Below are 20,066 nucleotides of genomic sequence, written 5' to 3'. Positions count from 1 at the left end.
CTGAGAAATTTGGGGGTGTCTTCGTGGTTGGGAGAGGGGTGGTTTCATCCTCAACTGATCCGCCCCCCCCTTTTTTTTTAGTCTACAAAACTTTTCTCCTGCATCCATGAAACTTGAGTTGAGATGTTCATCCTTTCTCCCTAGCTCCTTCCATGGGTTGTGGAGGAATCCTTCACTCGGGGGCCAGAGAAGGTGGCTCAGGAAGCCCTTCACCAGTGGTCTTCACCGTTGGGTCACCTCCTGCTGGGACAACACCACCGCAAACCACCCGAACCAGAATGTATTCAGGTACCCCAAACTGTTCTGACCCAGGTTTCCTTAAAAATCAAGAATCAGTCTTGGTCCCAGCAAAACCTCTTTTATTTACACGACTGTGAATTCCTTTCATTTACAGTCAGCAAGGCTTAGCAAACAGTCTTTCCGAGGAACATTTATCAACACGAACCTTATCTCGCTTGGAGAGCTGCCAGATAACTAGTGTCCAAACGCAGGGCAAGGCAACACTTGGCACAGAGTCTCTTATAGTCACAAACAGAACTTTCCACTCTTGAAACGACCAAAGGAATGAATTGTTTCCTGCAAAAGCCCCCCCCCCCCCGGTTCGTTCCTCTTTTGTTTCCTCTGGGAGGGGCCAGTCACCTCCAAGGTGTGGCTTTACTCCCAAGTTGACCCTGATTTCTTAGTTGTTCTTGTCTTCTGGCAGCTCTGCGCAGGCGCACACTGGGAACAGGCTCCAGCTGTTCTTCTGCCTCACTGCTGTCTAGCTCCCTCTCTGCTTCCTAAGCAGAGCCTTGTCTGAGCTTTCCTCAGCCCCAGGACTGGCCCACGTTCCTCCCCAACCTCCTCACTGTCCAACTCTGCTGCCAGCTCCACTAGTTGCCGACGGGCCACAACACCAAACCACGAAGTAGATAGAAACATTGTAGTCGGTTTCTTTATGTTGTACAATGAAGAAATTATTAGTGAACAATTATTAGCTCAGGGTTCAACTGTGAGGCCTTAGCGTCCTCTGAGCTTGATGGTTTCCTGCAGATGTTTCATTCCCCAACTAGGTTACCCCATCAGTGTCAGGAAGGAGTATGGTTTGAGGAGGAGGAGGAGGAGGACTGTGAGGTCCTTAGTGCAAATGTTTCTTGATCCAACTAGGTAATATCATCAATGCTTGGAAGGTGTGGGGTTTGGGGAGCAGGAGGAAGAGGAGGACTGTGGGATACTTGGTGGCCCATGAGCTTTTGATTGTTTTCTTGCAGACATTTCATGACCCAACTAGGTAACATCATCAGTGCTGTGGCATTCCCACAGTTTACTAAAAAAAAAAAACACCACACATTTAGATGTGAAGTTGAGGGCTTTTGTTTTCCTTTGGTTGTTCAACTTCCTAAGTTTTGTATTGTATATTCTGCTTTTTGGTGTTTTTTTTCCCCCCTTAGTCGGATCCTCAAGCTCTCTTAGTTCCGGAGGATCTTTCAGTGGGCGCCACTTCATTATGGGAGCCGGTGGGGAAATCCTTGAAGCTCCATCAGGGCTCAGATATACTTTGGCTGACCCAATTGCTGCTAACCTGGAAGGAGCCGTCACCTTTGAGGCACCTGAGCTACCAGAGGAGACCCTCATGGAAGTGAGTTTCTTTTTTCATTTATTTATTTATTTTTATTTTTCAAAGCATAAATATCATCTTTGCAACATTTCTACATTGTTAAATATCCATTATACTCCTTTTATCCGTACATATAAACCTTTATATATCTATATATGTCCATTTTTACATATTTTCATTGACTTCTATTATTATTTATACTTTGATTTCTTCTATTCACATTGCTCTTTCCATCTACTTATTTCTATATAATACATCTTATATCCTTCTATATAGATATCTCTCTCTTATAGTTCTTATTCTGTACTATTTTATAGGCAATCTATCTTACATTCCCCCCCCCCTCTTGTTAATTCTGTGGTTTAATTGTTATTTTCTGATTCTTTAATTTTTTCCCCTCCCTTTATTGCTTTCTTATTCTTTGCATCTTTCCTCTCGCCATTTGTACCACGAATTCCATACCGAATAGTACTTGTGTGAGTTTCATTTCCCCCCAACCCACATTTAAAACAGTAAAAAAAGGTCAACTTTTAGGCTTTCATCTGCCCTCAACCGTAGACTTCACAGGCAGCGGTGGGTTTCATATTTTGTTACCACCGGTTAGCCGCGCATGTGCCCGCCTGTTTCGTGCATGCCCCTTCTGCACATGCACCTGGCCTCAAAAATGTGCCTTAATAACTCTGGGAAGTCGGGGGGGGGGAAGGGAGGTGGGGTGTTAGGGGGGAGGGGGGATATATAGTATGTGTTTTAAAGTAACGCGACTGCACTTGTATACTGTTGCTCTTTAATTTCACTGTAAAAATAGGACAAGCTGAATATATTAATAGATAGTAGAAATACACCGAAGGGAGGAGTAGAGGGATAGAAGAAAGAGGGGTAGAGAGGGTGGGAGAGAGGATGGGAGGGAGGGTGAGAAGGAAGGGAGGGAGTGTACTGGGAGAGAGGAGTGGTAGAGGGGGAGGGGAAGTAGGGTAGAGGGGAATGTTGGAGGGAAGATGGAAAGTTGGAGGGGGGCGAAAGAAAGGGTGTATGGAGGGTCGAAGAGGTACATTGGGTTTCTATTTTGGGGGGTATTGTTGACAAGAGGAATGGCTGTGTTTATTGTTTAATGTTATATGGCCCCAGTTATGCACAGTATATATGTGACTGTACGAAATGAAAATGGAAATAAAAACACATTTACAAAAAAAAAAATGTGCCTTAATAAGACGACATAGAGCTGGAGCGAGTGGGCAGGCCCACCCACGATTTCCGCTACTGGTTCAGGCAAACGGGTCCAAACTGGCTGAATACCACCTCTTCTTGAAGGACAGGGGTGTCACTCAAGGCCTGTGGACCCACAGAATGCTTAGATCTGGCTCACGGGGCCGCCTTGGAAACAACGAAGGATCGGCCCATGGTGCCTCTACCAGCGAAAATAGAGCCGCATGCGACCCTCCCGGGCTCCGTTTTCAGCTGTGACGGCCTCCTGCAGGTCTCTGCCAGCGAAAAACCTTGGGAAGCTCCGCTTTCGCTGACAGAGGGCTGCAGGAGGCCATCGTGGATGAAAACGGAGACTCGGACGAAGGACGTTGAGCTGGCCGTGCCCCCTGGCCACGCCCATCCTGGCCATGGCCAAACACCCCGAGGTCAAACACAAGATTCCTTCACCACCACAACCTGAACTGTCATTGTACACTGAAGGTCGCATTTAATGTCGTTGTACAAGGTGCAATGACAATAAAGTAAACAACTCAAGTTTGCGGCCCTCAGTTAAATTGAGTTTGACGCCCATGTTGTAGGAGAAGATCCATGTTAGTTTCCTTCTACAGTCAGAACAGAACAGGATAGGAAAGGATAGAATGCAGGATAGGATAGAATGGAATAGAATAGAATGCAGGATAGAATAGAATAGAATGCAGAATAGAATGCAGAATAGAATAGAATAGAATAGAATGCAGGATAGGATAGAATAGAATACAGAATAGAATAGAATACAGAATAGAATAGAATAGAATACAGAATAGAATAAAGAATTAGGAATAGAATAGAATACTTTATTGGCCATGTGTGATTGAACACACAAGGAATTTGTCTTTGGTGCATATGCTCTCAGTATACATAAAAGACACAAATCATAAGGTACAACACTTATAAATCGTAAGGATACAAGCAACAAAGTTACAGTCATACAGTCATAAGTGGGAGGAACGATGATAGGGTGATAGGAACGATGAGAAGAAGCATCGTGTTCAACTAGATAGATGGAGAACCTCATCCATAGAAGCTTCCTGGTTGACTTGCAGCCAGTCTCTTCTTCCCAGGACGGACTAGATCCAAATTCTACACCAATCCTCAACCAAAGAAACTGTCCACTTTACTTCCTGTGGGAGGAGCCTGTCGCCGAGGAGCTCAACCGAGCCCCTCTTAGAGTTCTGGTCTGTATATCTAATTAAGATCAATAGATATCATCCCTTTCTGGCAGAAAGGGACAGGCAGAAGCTCAGGTGTTAGGATTTATTCGTAGTTTACAGCCCTTTTTTCTTTTTTTTGGGCTGTGAACGAAGAAGAGATCTAGCGTAACTGAGCTCTTATCTCCAGCCAGTTCTTCGCAGCTGCCTTTTTGCAGCCCTAGACAGCCGACTCCCGCACTCAGGACAATGATAAATTGTTTTTAAGATAATACGAGCGGGTCTTACTCCTGTGATGTTTTTTATATAACTATCTAAACACCAGCCTTGTTTTTCCTTTAAACTTCTCTGCGCAATTGGGATACAAAATGGCGTTTTTACTGTGTTGGTGATTGATGACGTAATTAACTGGCTTTATTTCCCCGGAGACTGCTACTCATTAACAAGCAAAATCTACAAATAATTTATTGAGAACTGACCAGCTGAAGACACTGTTTATCTGTTTATTCTCAGATTTTATCTATAATGCCTCCCAGGTCTAAACAGGCAAAAAAATCCTCCCCGATTGTGCTTAAAGAATTTGTTAGTAAATCGCTGCCTTTGTCTCCTACGCCACCTACTGGAGATTCTTTGACACAGGAGCTCTTCTTTCAAATAATTAATGACTTTAAAAAAGAAATCAAAGAATTTGTGCTGGATTTATGCGATAAAATACAGACCAAAATTGCCCAAATAAATGCGGATATGTTTGAACCCATGTCTACTTTGACAGATTATATTGAAGAAATGGAGACTAAATTGGAAACTTTGGAGGGGGCTAATTTTAAATTGACTTCTAATATTCAAGCCTTACAACAAGAGATTATTGACACTCAAACACAAATTACAATGATAAATTATAACAGAAAGGCGTCTGCAATAAGAGTCAGAGGACTGCCTGAAAAGAAAGGAGAAAACCTGAAACAGACTTTTGTAGAAGCTTTCACCCAAGAGGTGGGAGGTCCGGGACTCAATTTTGATTGGAATATTCGAAAAATCTATCGCCAAAATTCGCATACAGCAGTGCAACGACGGCTTCCAAGAGACATAATTATATACTTTTTCACAAAAGAATCCAGAGATGCGATCTCACAAAAGTTTTACAATAGCAGGCTCCGAATCGACGGCCATGATTTGTTTGTTTTTAAAGAAATTCCGCTCCGGATGCTGCAAGCAAGGAAAGGCTATACTTTTTTAACCCAAGAACTCAGAAATCGTCAAATAAAGTATAGGTGGGAGGCTCCAGTTGGAATCACAGTTACATTTGAAAATCAAAGATTTCGTATCAATTCTGTTTCGGAAGCCTGGGATTTTTATTATAAAACTCTGAAGGTGGGGCTTCCTGACTCATCCGGAAACGCGGAAGGACAAGGCGAAGGAAAGACAAGCAGCAAGTTACTTGGTTACAAGAAGGAGGGAGTTGTTCTCCCCCTATTGGAGAGACAGAAGAGCGGAAACTGAGGATTCAGTCATATTTTCAAAGCAGTGGGACATGTGGTTACAAGGGAGAGGGTAGCCTTCTCTTTCCGAAGGGCAGAAGAGTAAAGAATATAGACCCAGCGATGTTTTTAAAATACTTTCTAAGCTTTTGGACTGATTATTTCTGTTTGGTAAATGGTAAAGCTGTGCACTGATGAGGAATCGCTTATTGCTTATTCCAGACAGACATTATAGGGGACTTTTATAAGATTTACTTTAATCTTAAACCAAACTGCGCATGAATTGTGGCTTGGGAGGAATGGAGGGGGGAAGAGTGTGGCAGAAAGGGTGGAACGGGATATTGATGAAGGGATCTTGGGATTGAATGAACTGGTATGGATTTTGGGTGCACATTTTACGGATTTACATGCTTGAAGTATAACATAAAAAGCTCAGGATTTTAAAGTGAAGAGCGAGATCCTAATCTTATGCAATTTCGGCCTGGGTGGAATGGAGACGTGAAATGAAGGGTAGGAAGATGAGTAGCGAAAGTATGACTAGATTGCTCTGTATTTGAAGATAAATTGATTTTCGTATAAACTCATATTTGAATATAAGGTTAAGAAAGGTTTTTTTGGAGAATCTACAGGAAGATGGGGGTAAATATCAAAGAAGTAAGGGACGAGGACAAAATAAAAATGGAATGATTCACACTGATTAAATTTTATGAATGATGGGAGGCTGAGCATAATGCAAAAGATTTTAAAAAAAAAAATTTTTTTTTATTTATTTACTTTTTCGGGTTTTTTTTTTTCTTTTTTCTTTTTTTTCTTTTTTGGAGTGTTCTTTTTATTTTATTTTTATCATTATTGTTAATAAGATATTTTGAAGGTGAAGAGTATTGAACTGTGCCGGGTGTGGGACCTGGGAAGTCGAAGGGGGTTAGGGAGGGGGGTTCATTGGGGGTGGGTGGGTGGGTGAAGATTTCAATATATAGAATAAGAAGAATACACTTGTATACTGTTGATTCTTATATTTTCTTTTTATTTTTCTCGTTTCTTTTTTCTTTTTTCCTTTCTTTTTTTTTCATTTTAGTGTAATCGAATAGATCAAGGAAGAGAGAAACGCACCATAGTGAGAAATAGAGGGTAGGAAGAGGGAGAAGTAAGGAGGGAGGAAGAGGGGAATGTAAGGAGGATGAGAGGGGTAGGAGGTGAGAAAGGAAAATAGGAGGGGAAAGGGAAGTAGGAGGGGTGATTGTTGGAGGGAGAAAGGAAAGTTGGAGGGGAGAAGAAGGGGTGTATGAGTTGTGTTTAGGTTGGGGGGTGTTTTTTTTTTTCTTACTATTATATTATTATTATTGCAAATATCCAGTATATAAGTGAATGTACTACATTGAAAATGAAAATGAATAAAATAAATTTGAGAAAAAAAGAAACTGTCCACTTTGAGGTTGTCCACTTCAGCTTATTCCAAAATTTGATTGGGAGACAAAATAGCCATCATGCAATATCCACCACCTTGGCTTGAAAGCACATGGTTAGACCTTCAGTATCTTAACAGACCTAATGAGAAGGAAGAAGGACTCCTTGGAGAAGAGCCTCATGCTGAGAATGATGGAGGGCAAAAGAAGAAGAAGGGGACAGCAGAGAAGGAGGTGGCTGGATGGAGTCACCGAAGCAGTCAGCGTGAGCTTCAATGGACTCCAGAGGATGGGAGAGGACAGGAAGGCCTGGGGGAACATGGTCCATGGGGTCACGATGGGTGGGACACAACTTTGCAACTAACAACGAGAACAATTTTAGCAGACAGAGCCTTCTAACGTTGTGTCCACCTCTGCCTTTTCAGCAAGAGCACACGGACATCTTGTGCAGCTTGAGGTTCACATTGGCTTTTGTCCACTATGTGATGGAGCTCGCCGCCATCAAAGGTAGCGCCAATGAGATGTCCAGCTCAGTGGCCTCAGAGTACCAGCTCCAGGAAAGCGTCGTTGCTGACCAAATCAGTTTGCTCAGCAAGGAATGGAGGTAAATAGCAACACCCAGGTGGGAGGTCCAACCTGTGGCTTCAACCCAAGGGTAGGGAAGTAAACGAACAACGGTGTGGTTTCCTTCTGCATCTCCACTGACCTCTTGTTTTGTTGTGTTGAAGCTACGCAGAACAGCTGGTCTTGTACTTGAAAGTGGCTGAATTGCTGTCCGCCGGACTTCAGATGGCCATTGACCAGATCCGGGCAGGCAAGCTGTGTCTCTCTTCCACCGTCAAGCAAAGTAAGTATTTGTGGACCTAAAACCGTGCAAGGAATTTTTCATTTCCCCAACAAGCCTTTCGAAGACAGTTTTAAGTAGCCGTAGAGGCGAGAATTTGTCTTTGCTTACCTTCTGGCCATTGGGAGAATTGGGTGCGTCTTCCATCATCTTAGTAATTATTGTCGCTCAGAATTTCTGTCATGGTTAAGGCACGAGGGTAGACACTGGGAGGGCAGGAGTTCTAGTTCGCAGTTACGAAGCCGGTGAGATGGTTTTGGGACAGTCGGTTTCTTTCAGCCGTAGGAAGGAGGCAGTGGCAAACCTGCTCTGAAAACCCCCGCTAAGAAGACTGCAAGGGCTTGTTCAGGCAGAAGGGAGGAAGGAAGAAAGGAAGGGGGGAAGGAAGGAAAGACAAGGAAGGAAGGGGAGAAGGAATGGAAGGAAGAAAAGAAGGAAAGACAAGGAGGGAAGTAGGAAAGGAAGGAAAGAAAGACAAGGAAGGAAAGGAAGGAAAGAAGAAAAGACAAGGGAGGGAGGAAAGACAGGGAAGGAAAGAAAAAGGGAAGGAAGGAAAGAAAGAGGGAGGGAGGAAAGATGCGGAAGGAAGGAAGAAAGGGAAGGAAGGAAAGAAAGAAGGAGGAAAGGAAGGAAGGAAAGACAAGGAAAGAGGGAGGGAGGAAGGAAGGAAGGAACCCTCGCAGATTGAGAATGAGTATATCCACCTCAATAATAGAACCATCTACTAGATCCCTGGGACCTCCATGTTTGGTGACATAATCTGGTCTTGAAAGGGAATGGCGCTAATCTAATTTTCATCTTCTCCCCTGTGGTCTATACTTGTTCCTTTCCCATCTTTTTCCAGTTGGAGACGGTTCTATTTTGGTTTTATATTTAGTTTGTTCTGAAAGGCAAATGCGGTTCTGTTGTTTTGTCCAAGATCCTGATTGCTAATCTCGGAGAAAGAAAAATAACACCTAAATTAACCTGATAGGAATTTCTCAGCACTTAGCTATGTGCTAAGCTAAGGGTTTAAAGATAATTGATGTGGGTGCGACTTAATAATTACAGAGTTGGGCCCAGGATCTTACATTAATGTGCCATCACTCAGCCAGTTGACTCATTCTTTGGCAAGGGTTGTTTCAGGGTAGAGGGGGAATCATAGGAAGGAGATGACGCCTGTCTTTTAATGTCACCTTTTAGAAATGCATACTTGGTTTTTCATTCCAAAGCATTCAAAATCAATAGAGAATTCAGCAGGGGAAAAAAAACTGCTTTAAAAAGAAAAATGCACAGAGCAACCTTTTTAAAAAGAGGCAAGTGAAGCAGAAGTAAAATAAAACATAGAATGAAGAGGCAGAAAAAATACTTAAAAGGTGCTCTTAAACAGACACGGTGGCTCAGTGGCTAAGACTTGAGCTTGTCAATCAGAAAGGTCGGCAGTTCGAATCCCTAGCGCCACATAACGGAGGGAGCTCCCGTGACTTGTCCCAGCTTCTCCCAACCTAGCAGTTCAAAAGCACGTAAAATATGCAAGTAGGAAAATAGGAACCACCTTTGGTGGGAAGGGAACAGCGTTCCGTGCGCCTTCGGCATTGAGTTATGCTGGCCACATGACTGCCCCCTAGAGTCAGGAATGAGTAGCACATATGTGCGAGGGGAACCTTTACCTTTTACCGTATTAAGAGGCAAAAAACCCAAGATCGACAAGCTCAGCATCTTAGCCACTGAGCCACCGCATCCCTTCTTAATAGGGTACTCAAGGTTAATTGATTGCAATCGGTCCAGGGACATTCAGGGAATATTCCAGAAAAGAAAGACTTGGGAGTCTTGCAGGAAGCGTGCAACCGATTTTCCTTTCTGGTGAGTGACTTCCTTCCTTCCTTCCTGTCCTTCCTGTAGTTGTGAGAAAACTCAACGATCTGTATAAAAGCAGCGTCACTTCGTGCCATCACCTGAACTTAAGGTTGCAGAGGTGGTTCATGGACAAGCAGAAGCTCATGGACCGCATCAACAGCATCACAGCGGAGAAGCTCATCTTCAGCCACGCTGTGCAGATGGTAGGTGAGACCTGACCGGGTGTGGCATGGTAGGATGATGGTGTTGGTGGTGTTGGTGGCAGCAGTGGGGACTCAGATATGTCTCTGGGTGTGAACTCAAGTGTTTTGATCTTAAGGCAATTAAATGTCAGGGTTCCAAATAACACCCAAAATTAAATCAGAGTCCAAGGCAAAGTATTGCTCAAAGTCCCAATTTATGAAGAGAGCCATGTTGGCACATCTGGGAAAACCCGAATCTGAAAGCTTCCCGGTTTTCCTCACCCAGTTGAAAGTTCATGAACCTACCCCAACACCTACAAGTCCATCATATAGTCCAATCTTCCACTGCCATGCTGGCAGTTCCGCCCCTCCAGTTCTGGTCAGGTGCTGAGGTGCAGAGACAAAGGATGACCTTGGCTTTCTAGAAAGGAATTTTGTTATGGCTACGTAGCATCTAACTCCGTACCATCCCCCCTCCCATTTTCCCACAGTAGAAAAGGCATAGTAGAATAATAGAAAGTGTGGCAGGCCAAAGATCCAAAAGGAATATGGCTAAAAGGCCTGACATTAGGAGCATAGCAATAGCACTTAGACTTATGTACCGCTTCTCGGTGCTTTACAGCCTTCTCTAAGCAGTTTGCAGAGTCAGCCTCTTGCCCCCCAACAATCTGGGTCTTCATTTTGCCGACCTCGGAAGGATGAGTCAACCTTGAGCCAGTCAGGATCGAACTGATGAGAGTGGGCAGAGTTAGTCTGCAATGCTCCATTCTAACCACTGGGACTGAAGGAAGGCAGGCAGGCAGGCAGGCAAATAGCACTAGCAATAGCATTTAGACTTATATACCACTTTAAAGTCCTCTCTAAGCAGTTTACAGAGTAGCCTATTGCACCCAACAATCTGGGTCCTCATTTTACTGACCTTGGAAGGATGGAAGGTAGAGTCAATAGCCATAGCCCTTAGACTTATATATTGCTTCACAGTGCTTTGCAGCCCTCTCTAAGCGGTTTACAGAGTCAGCCTCTTGCTTCCAACAATCTGGGTCCTCATTTTTCTGACCTCAGAAGAATGGAAGGTTGAGTCAACCTTGAGCCGGTGAGACACGAACTGCCGAACTGCTGGCAGCCTGCAGTACTGCATTCTAACCACTGCGCCAACCCAGCTCCTTAGAACCTCAAGATGTTTTTCCTTCCCAGGTCCAGGCTGCTGCTTTGGATGAGATGTTCCACCACCGAGAAGACTGTGTCCAAAGATACCAGAAAGCGTTGCTCTTGATGGAAGGTCTCTTGAACTTCATCACCGAGCAAGGAGATGTTGAGAACATCAATAAATGTAAGGAGGGCCAGGAATGAGACTTGTGTGACTTGTGAACATTTTGCGAGTTTTGAACATTTTAGGGATGGTCAGTTAATTGTATTCCTCATATCCTTCTGTCTTCTTAGGTAAAATGTGCATTGAACGACGGCTGTCCAGCTTGCTAACAGGAATCTGTGCATGACAATAGGATGTATTTATTTTTTCCACACAGGTAATTGTTTTGGTTCCTAAAATCCTTGGGAGTTAAACCCTGCCCCCTTTCGAAGACGTCTCAGAAGGGACATCTTCTTGGAAGCCGTTATTGGTTTCCCATTTGGCTGTTGGCCCACCAGCGGTCAGCAGAGCTGGCAGTGGATTCGGAGAGTGAGGAGGTTGGGGAGGAACATGGGCCAGTCCTGGAGTCTGGGGAAGACTCTGATGAGGACTCTGCGTCGGAGGCAGAGAGGGGACCAAAGGCCTATACCAGTTATCAGCTGCCTTCAGAGTCAGACATCAGTGAGGCAGAAGAACAGCTAGAGCCTGTTCCCAGTGTGTGCATGTGCAGAGCTGCCAGACAAAGGGAACAGCTAAAGAACGGGCCTACTTGGGAGTAACAAGTAGTGGACACTGAATGGCCCCTCCCAGAGGAAATAAAAGAGGAATGAAAGGGGAGTGGAGTTTTCAGGAGACCATCAGTTCGCTTCATTGGTTCGTGACTCTCTGAGACCCCTTGCCAAGTTTTGCAGATATCAGGCTGGCAGCTCTCCAAACCAGATAAGGTCTGTGACTGTAAATCCTCCCTTGAAAGACTTTGCTGGATGCGAATGAGCAGAATTCACAGTCAATTACTAAAAGGGGTTTTTGTCAGGACAAGGAGTTTGCTTCAGGCTCTTGGGAAGCCTCGGTCAGAATATTGGCAGGGAAATCTTTCCCGGATATCCATTCTGTTCCTTTTTCTCTTTCAGGAGTAGCGCCTCTTTCCTGCTAAGCCTGGTGTAAACTGTGGGACAGGTAGATACAGGAAGGACCCTTTTCCAACCAGTGAAAAGGGGCTGAGGAAACTAAGGACCAAACCTGCTTCGCAGCCACTGGGTTTTTTTTTGTGTTGTTTGTGAAGAAGAACAGATGGGCTTATGGCCATGCCAGTTTGGCCCTCTTCATTTGGAGATACTTTCGTCTACTGCGGGCAGTGGACACCTGGGGGGCTTCTTGTGATTGGAAAGGTGAAGCTCAGCCAGGGAAGGATGTCCCTGGTGGTGAACAAACCTGTTCTTCTACAGATCTTTGTCTGATTGCACGCTTGGGCCCTGTCCACCACCTCTCCACAATCTCAATATACTTGATGTCCTTCAACATCTCCCAGGCTTCTCCTCTCTCTTTGCATGTGGGAGAAGATCTGGAGCTCAGCTGTGCTTCAGCGTACTTCATCCACTGGGATGCTGGAAATGAGACCTGATGCTCTCCCGTGGTGGATGTGTGATGGGGCACCCATTCTCCATCCATGGGGAGGAGGACACATCCATAGAAGACTGTAGACCTCTTTCAAGTAGTTGGAGCCACACAATACAATCTTGAAGCGATCGCGTTCCTTCTCAAGAAGCCAAAAACCGTCTAGGGTAGAGAGATGCCTCCTCTACCCGGGCAAGGGGACATTCGATAAATGCATGGAAATGACCCCCTCGTCCAATTTAGGTACACATGTTGTGAGAAGGCACAACATAGTTTCTGGAGAAACCTTGGAGTTTTTTCTTCTTCTTCTCATCAATAGCTTCTCTTCCAGGAGGGACAGGAAAAGAGAGGAAAGAAAACACATATGCAATACACAACACACACATACACTAGCTTTGTGAATCAAAGGAGCACTTTATGGAGATGTTGAACTCGATGGTTGCGGGCTGGATCTTCTGTAACAGCTCCAGAGGTGTCTACTGTATGGGACTTCTTGACGTGTTCTGCTCTGCGCTAAATTCATCGTGGAGGGTTCCTTTGTGTTTTTTTTTCGTTTTCTTTTCTTCAGAAATTGCACTACAAGTATGTGTGGGTGTCTACACACACATACACAGACACGTTGCTAAGATCCAATATGTATTTATGTGTATATAACGTATAATGTTACGTGTTTTAACTGTACTGTATGTTGTTAGAATAAGGGGAGGGGGGGACAGCTACACCTTTTTCCTGTTCTCTCTGTAATCCAGGTTGCTAACTTGAACAATTTCTAACATCAATCATGGTCTGTTTTATTTTCTCTCTCCTCCTCCTTCTTCCATCTTCTTCCTATTTTTCTCCTCCTCTTCCTCCTCCCCCTTCTATCTTCTTCCTCTTCTCCTCCTCTTCCTCCTCCTCTTCCATCTTCTTCCTCCTCTTCTCCTACTTTTCTCCTCCTCTTCCATCTTCTTCTTCTCATCTTCCTCCTCTTCTTCTCATCTTCCTCCTCCTCCTCCTCCTCCTCCTCCTCTATACTGTTCAAACCAACATGGTTTTCAGAAGCTAAAGGAGAAGGTTGTGATGGATTGCGTATTTGCAACTTATTGGGTCCCCCTCCCCATTTTTCTTTTGCAAAGAAGTTTTTTTTTGTTTTAGTTGTCTGTTTTCCCATTTTAGCATTCAACTTAAAATTCCCCATTCCGCCCATTTTTAAAAACAATGAAGTAGCTCCCTCCCATCCCACCCACCCCACAAAAAAAGAGATGTTAGGACATGGTGTCTGTATGTTTCTGTACTTTGGAGTGTGCGTGTGTTTGTTTGAGGGGGCAGCGGGGGTGGGAGCTGTACATGCACATTTGATCTTGTGACGGCATCACAGCTCCGAGCCAATGCTTGAGATACACACACACACACGCCCATGAGCTTTGTCTGTGTTGTGTGGTGTGCTTTGTTTTGTGGTGCGTGCATTTGGTTTGTGGTTTTTGTTTTGTTTGTTCATTTTAAATGGAGGGATCCAACATTCGGTTAATTTTTGTCCATTCAAAGTGAAGAAGCATGCTTAGAAAATATATCCCAGATTTCAATATTGACGTTCTTCCCCCCCCCCGCCTTTTCTAAAATAAGAGCGAGTTGCGTTTCTTTTGCACGCAGCCAAGTTCACAATCCATCCCTTTATTTTCTCGTAAAGGAAGAAACAATCTTATTGACTTTGGAGCCAGTTCTGTACCTTTTTTTAATTTTAAAAAAGGGTAATCTACATGGAATGCATTAAAAGATTTATTTTAAAAAAGGAAAAAAAATCTCCCTCGTTTACACGCATACGGGATGGTGGTTTTTTTTTTTTTACACCAACATTTTCACGCACCTTTTGTTTACGCCGTTTCTGGCAATTTGATTGCGTTTTAAATTAGGTACACAAATGCTTGGTTTCAAGAGAAAGAGTGTGTTATGGATTAAAAGCCATCACTGTTGATTTGTGCCTAAACTAACAAGAAACCAGCAAATGTTGTTTTAACCCTGGTGACATTATGGGAGTGGAGATGCATATCTATACATAGTAATAAGAATAAAGGATATTTTTGTCTCTAAGTAACCCAGCACTGCTAAACATATCTGGGTATTATCAAGCATCAAGTTATTATCAAGCATTAGCTAGATGTTTAGGAATACAGTTCAGACAAGAATGGGTGTATGAGTCAAGTATGAGCCACGGTTTGAAAATTGGAAATAGGAATTTTTCTGGTTAGTCCATAAGATGAATATTCAGCTTTGGTGGGTGGGTGGGGAAATCCCCTCGCGCTGAGTGTTAAGTTTGTTGGGCTCCAGAAACTTTTCTAGAAGTGTAAAAACAGGCAAGAGAGCATTTAGAAATTAGGAAGATAAGAGTAATGAAAAGCTCCAAAGTTGAGTGAGAGAGGAGGAATATTCTCACGCCTTGAGATGGATGGGGCAAGAGCAAATAACGTCCTGTATTTGAACATTACTTATCTCAAAGTCTGTTTCCCGTTGTGTTGTGTGATATTTGGTTGCAACCTTTCTATTGCTGTACGTATCTATTACAACATGGCTTGTATCTGCTCTCTCTATGTCTCTCTCTTTGTCTCTTATCTCTGTCTATCTATCTATGTGTGTTTCTCTCTGTGTGTGTCTCTCTGTCTCTGTATATATATATATATCTTTTTTCTTGTCTACCAATCAGCACCCAGGCAATCAACTGTGAAGGCAATTTATCTTTTTCAGCCCCTCACACATCCCTGCCCCCCCCAAACAACATGCATTCTGATGCCACCTACCCACAAAATTTGAGATAAGTGCTGACAGACAACCCCCTTCTCATGAATCTTTACCAAAATAGAGTGAGGGGAAATCTTAAGCCATCTTCTCCTCTGGGCAACTTTTATTTTTTTTTAAATTAAAGATGTTTTTTTCCATAAGTTAGAAAAAATTCTGTAAAGAAAATAGAGAATGCTTCCTATCTACTCTTTGAAACATCCTAACAGACCCAACTTCTTCCAGAATTCCCTTCTATTCCTTACATATCCCACGGCCCAAAGTTGAATCTCGGTCACCGGAACAAAGATTTAATTTACTTTTCCGAGTTTTCAGACTCATTCTGGAGTCTATCTTCGGGGAACTTCTCTCTGTTGGCTGATTGGTGTTGATGGCTGGCAATTGGCTGTTGTTTCTTTCTACTGCCAAGCCCTCGGCTCTTAAGTATTTAATAAACCAATGGTAAATCAGTACTCCTGTTGACTGACAAGGGGCCCGTTTCCCAGGCTTCCACCTTTTCCTTGGTTGTTTTTGTCCTTGCTCAGCCAACAATTTTAGTAGCTACGAAATTGAATGTGTGTCTTTGTTCCTTGCAATGCGAAGCTACCGATGCGTCCGGGGTCTCCTTGTCTGACGGCTCGCTTGTGTTCTTGCAATCTGGTGGTTTAGCTGTGTCTGTCCTACATAGTCATAGGGGCAATCCGTGCATGGGATCCAGTAGATTACAATTGGAAGTTTCTCCTACTTCCAAGCAATCTTTACAGTGCATAATTTGTCCTCGTACGGCAGTGCGATGCCCACTTGCAGAAGCTGCATCCTATTGGTTCCCAAATGTTTTTGATGTGTCCTATAACCGGTCTTGTATCTTCTTTTATCTTTCCTTGCGTTCTGCGCAGGCATCTTGTAATAAATTATTGTGGGTACCCATTACCCTCGAATTGTTCACGTAGGGGACCTTCTCTCCATTTGCTTAGCTTGCTGGCTACGACAATGGGTTGTCACCCTGCCATACATTGTTCTGGCACAGATTTTTTGTGTGTGACAGTGGATGATTCTTCTTGAAATTAAGAATCTGTGGCGTGAAGAAAGAGGCTTCTGCTTTCTTCATTCATCTTCAAAATCTTTTGCATCGTCGTATGAGTTTGGGTCAGAAGCTTCCTCACCAGTCCAATCTCTTTTCTTCATTTAGCAAAAGTCCAATCAAAGTGTCCAGTGTTTTAAAAATGCATGTCACGTTTTTCTCCTTGATCAAATGAGGTCACATTTTTGCGTTAACTTCAGCTGTTTTCTTCCTTTAAGTCTTGTTTAAGCACGAAGGGGATAATTGGATAATCTAAACTTTTTAAAATAAGTTTTATTTTAATAACAACATACCATCTTTCATTAAACAGTGTGCCATCCAGGTACAAATATTTTGTGCAGTAACAATTAAAATTACAGCCGTATTCATTATTTAATCTATTCTTAAGTTAATATTAATACATAACATACCATTGTAACAGTCCCCTTCTTAACTTATTTAACTTTACAATAGAATAATTATTAATACAATTTCCCTCTTTCACTCCTCTGCTTTCATTTCTAATTTTCACATTTATTCTCTATCCATTGATCAATAACTCCCATATACTATAACAATCAGATTCTTCCTTTTCTTTAATTGCAAATGTTAATCTACTCATTTCTGCGCATTCTAATATTTTCTTAATCACCGTCTCATCCATAGGGATCTCTTCACTTTTCAAATTTTGTGGAAATACAATTCTAGCTGCAGTTATTACATGAATAATCAAGTATACCTTTTCTTTATTATATGTTTCTGGTAAAATCCCCAATCTAAACCTTTAAGAGATTTCGGTTCTTGCTGCTCTGGGTTCAAAGACGCCATCCCTGTTGCACGAGAAACGTTTGAAATAGTTTTTTTCTACCTGTCAAGCTGCCAGTTTTTGCTCTTGAGGCTGTAAACTTCCAATTTATCTCCCCACTTTGCTAAAACACTTGGTCTATTCAGTGCTAACTTTCCTGCTATCCTTAGTGACTTGAATGCATCTTAGCTGTCCACGTCATTCAGGAGAGAAAATAGAGAAAGAAAGAAAGAAAGAAAGAGAGAGAGAGAGAAAGAAAGAAAATCACTGAGATTGTCTCCCTCACATGTTCACACGGTATTTTCTCAATACTTGAAATTTAACCACTGTGCTTGAATTAAAACAATACAAATAAAGAAACAAGGCATTTTTTTAAACGCCATATTGGTAGCTTTGTTGTTATTATTTTGTCCTTCTAGGTTTTCAAACTAACTGCATGTAGCATGAGACATTGTTGATTTTTTTTGTTCTTTTTGTTTGATTAGAAAAGTAATTATTTATTGAGCTGTACACGTCAGGAATGGGGGGGGAAGTTTAAAATGAGGAGGGAAAGAATTAGGATGTATCTTCCATCCGTTTCGTTCCCTCGATGGGTTTGTTACTTGTTATCGGCATTTTGTACGTAGCGTCTGAATTTAGATCCCAACTGACCTTCAGTTTTCACCGCCACTCCGTTCAGGTTTGTGAGAAAGTATGTTTGATTGACACTTGGCCTTTCATTTTATTTCAATTTTTTTTTTTTGTTGGAAAAGTGTTACGTGACTTTGCGCGTGGGTGTATTCTTGCTTTCCGTTGTATGACGCCGACTTCAGGAAAATAAAAATTTTGATTTTTCATTCTTGGGGTGCTTTGTTCTCTTTTTTCCCCCCTCTCCAGGATGGACTTCTGGTTGTTCTGCTGATTGGAGATTCTTGTCCCAAAGGTACCTTTTCTCCAAAAGGCAATGGGACTTTGTTTTTCCTTGAAATTTTTTTGCTCCTGATCCAAGAAGCTTCTTCATTTCTTAGGTCAGACTTCCAACCAGTCAGAACAGAAGAAGCTTCTTGGATGAGGAGCGAAACGTCTTCAAGGAAAAACCAAGTCCAGTTGCCTTTTGGAAAAGCATCTTTGGTACATTCAGCTAAGGGAGGCCCGCCAGGCTGAAGTCACCTTGGAGGTCACTTGATTTTTGGTGACGCCATGGAGAAACCCTTAAGGAATAGGACAGAATAGAATTAGAGTAGAATACAATGGGGAATATAAATGGGAATAGGAATAGAAAAGGGAATAGGAATAGGAATTGAATTAGAATAGAATGATAGAAAACAGAACAGAGAATGAAATGAATAGAATAGAGGGAAAGAAGAGGGAGGATAAGAATGAGAGAAGTAGAAGCGAATGGAATAGGAGGATGAAATGAAATGAATAGAAAATAGAATGAAGTAGAATAGAATAAGGAATAGAAAAGAATAGGATGAAATGAATAGAAAATAGAATAAAGTAGAATAGAATTGAATAGAATAGCAGAGTTGGAAGGGACCGTGGAGGTCTTCTAGTCCAACCCCCTGCTTAGGCAGGAAACGCTATACTACTTCAGACAAATGGTTATCCAACATTTTAAAAAACTTAACAGTGCTGGAACATTCACAACTTCTGGAAGCAAGTTGTTCCACTGATTAATTGTCTTCACTGTCAGGAAATTGGTTGTGAATTTTGCCCCCGTTTACGACCTTTCTTTCCACATTTGTTAAGTGAATCAATGCAGTTGTTAGTGACACGGTTGTTAAGTGAATCTGTCCCCCCCCCATTGACAGAAGGTCGCAAGAGGGGATTACATGACCCCAGGGACACCATAGCAACCATTGCCACTAAGAGTCAGTGGCCAAGCATCTGAATTTTGATCATGTGATCATGGGGATGCGGCAATGGTCGCAAGTGTGAAAAATGGTCGTAAGTCACTTTTTCAGAGTTGCTGTAACTTCAAAGTCACTAAACAAAGGATTGTTAAATTGAAGATTACTTCCAGTGTGCTAAAAGAAGCAAATGACACAGAAATATAGTATCTACGTGGGACACCCAATTCTTTTTGTCTGTGTGTGGGTAAGTAAGGTTTTTTATTTTTGGTTACAAATTTTAATACAATACAATAGCAGAGTTGGAAGGGACCTTTGAGGTCTTCTAGTCCAACCCCCTGCCTAGGCAGTAAACCCTATACCATTCCAGACAAACAACTATCCAACATCTTCTTAAAGACTTCCAGTGTTGGAGCATCCACAACTTCTGGAGGCAAGCTGTTCCACTGATTAATTGTTCTAACTGTCAGGAAATTTCTCCTCAGTTCTAAGTTGCTTCTCTCCTTGATTAGTTTCCACCCATTGCTTCTTGTTCTACCCTTAGGTGCCTTGGAGAATAGCTTGACTCCCTCTTCTTTGTGACAGCCCATCAGAGGTGGGTTCCTACCAGTTCGCACCAGTTCGGTAGAACCAATTCGTCAAATCTACCGAACCGGTTAGAAGAGGTTCCACCAGAAAGCAGGCCACACCTACAGAAGAGGTTCCAAAAATTTTTGAAACCCCCCCCCCCCGACTCACACAGACAGAGAAAGAAAGAAAGAAAGAAAGGAAGAAATGCATAAAGAAAAAAAGAAAGAAAAAGTGAGAGGGAGATGAAAGAAAAAAAGGAAAAAGGGACAGAGAGACAAAAGGAAGGAAAGAGAGAGAGAAAATACATGGCCGGCAAGCCACTCCCACAAAGGACGCCACACCCACAGAGTAGGTTCGAAATTTTTTTGAAACCCACCACTGCAGCCCATCAAAAAACCAGGTTTTTCCCAACCTAGTCAAACCCCAGAAAATAAACTGAGATGCAAAATCAGCCCCGCTTCTCTCAAGGGCTTCCTTTTCCAACCCAACTGGGCAGAATGGATCAGGATCAGAATAACAAAGTTACAAGAGACCTTGTAGATCATCTAGTCCAACCCCGCCTCCCTCGGCCCAAGCAG

General features: G+C 42.8%; 1 protein-coding gene across 1 annotated transcript in view; it reads left to right on the top strand.

Annotated features, from left to right (window-relative positions):
- The window catches only part of ULK1 (unc-51 like autophagy activating kinase 1), an 89,355-nt gene extending 77,319 nt beyond the window's left edge, over nucleotides 1-12,036 (top strand). Inside the window, exons 24-31 of the mRNA XM_032229225.1 lie at nucleotides 145-288; nucleotides 1,431-1,618; nucleotides 7,294-7,472; nucleotides 7,597-7,715; nucleotides 9,594-9,751; nucleotides 10,925-11,060; nucleotides 11,171-11,256; nucleotides 11,990-12,036. Of these exons, the coding sequence (XP_032085116.1) occupies nucleotides 145-288; nucleotides 1,431-1,618; nucleotides 7,294-7,472; nucleotides 7,597-7,715; nucleotides 9,594-9,751; nucleotides 10,925-11,060; nucleotides 11,171-11,226 (980 nt within the window). The 3' untranslated portion in view covers nucleotides 11,227-11,256; nucleotides 11,990-12,036. The remainder of the gene's footprint in view (nucleotides 1-144; nucleotides 289-1,430; nucleotides 1,619-7,293; nucleotides 7,473-7,596; nucleotides 7,716-9,593; nucleotides 9,752-10,924; nucleotides 11,061-11,170; nucleotides 11,257-11,989) is intronic.
- Nucleotides 12,037-20,066: the final 8,030 nt, after the last annotated feature.

This window comes from Thamnophis elegans, chromosome 13, assembly GCF_009769535.1.
Source record: "Thamnophis elegans isolate rThaEle1 chromosome 13, rThaEle1.pri, whole genome shotgun sequence".
In the NCBI taxonomy this organism is placed as follows: domain Eukaryota; kingdom Metazoa; phylum Chordata; class Lepidosauria; order Squamata; family Colubridae; genus Thamnophis; species Thamnophis elegans.
The sequence above is the reverse complement of the archived record's forward strand: the minus strand, read 5'-3'. Positions and strand labels throughout refer to the sequence as shown.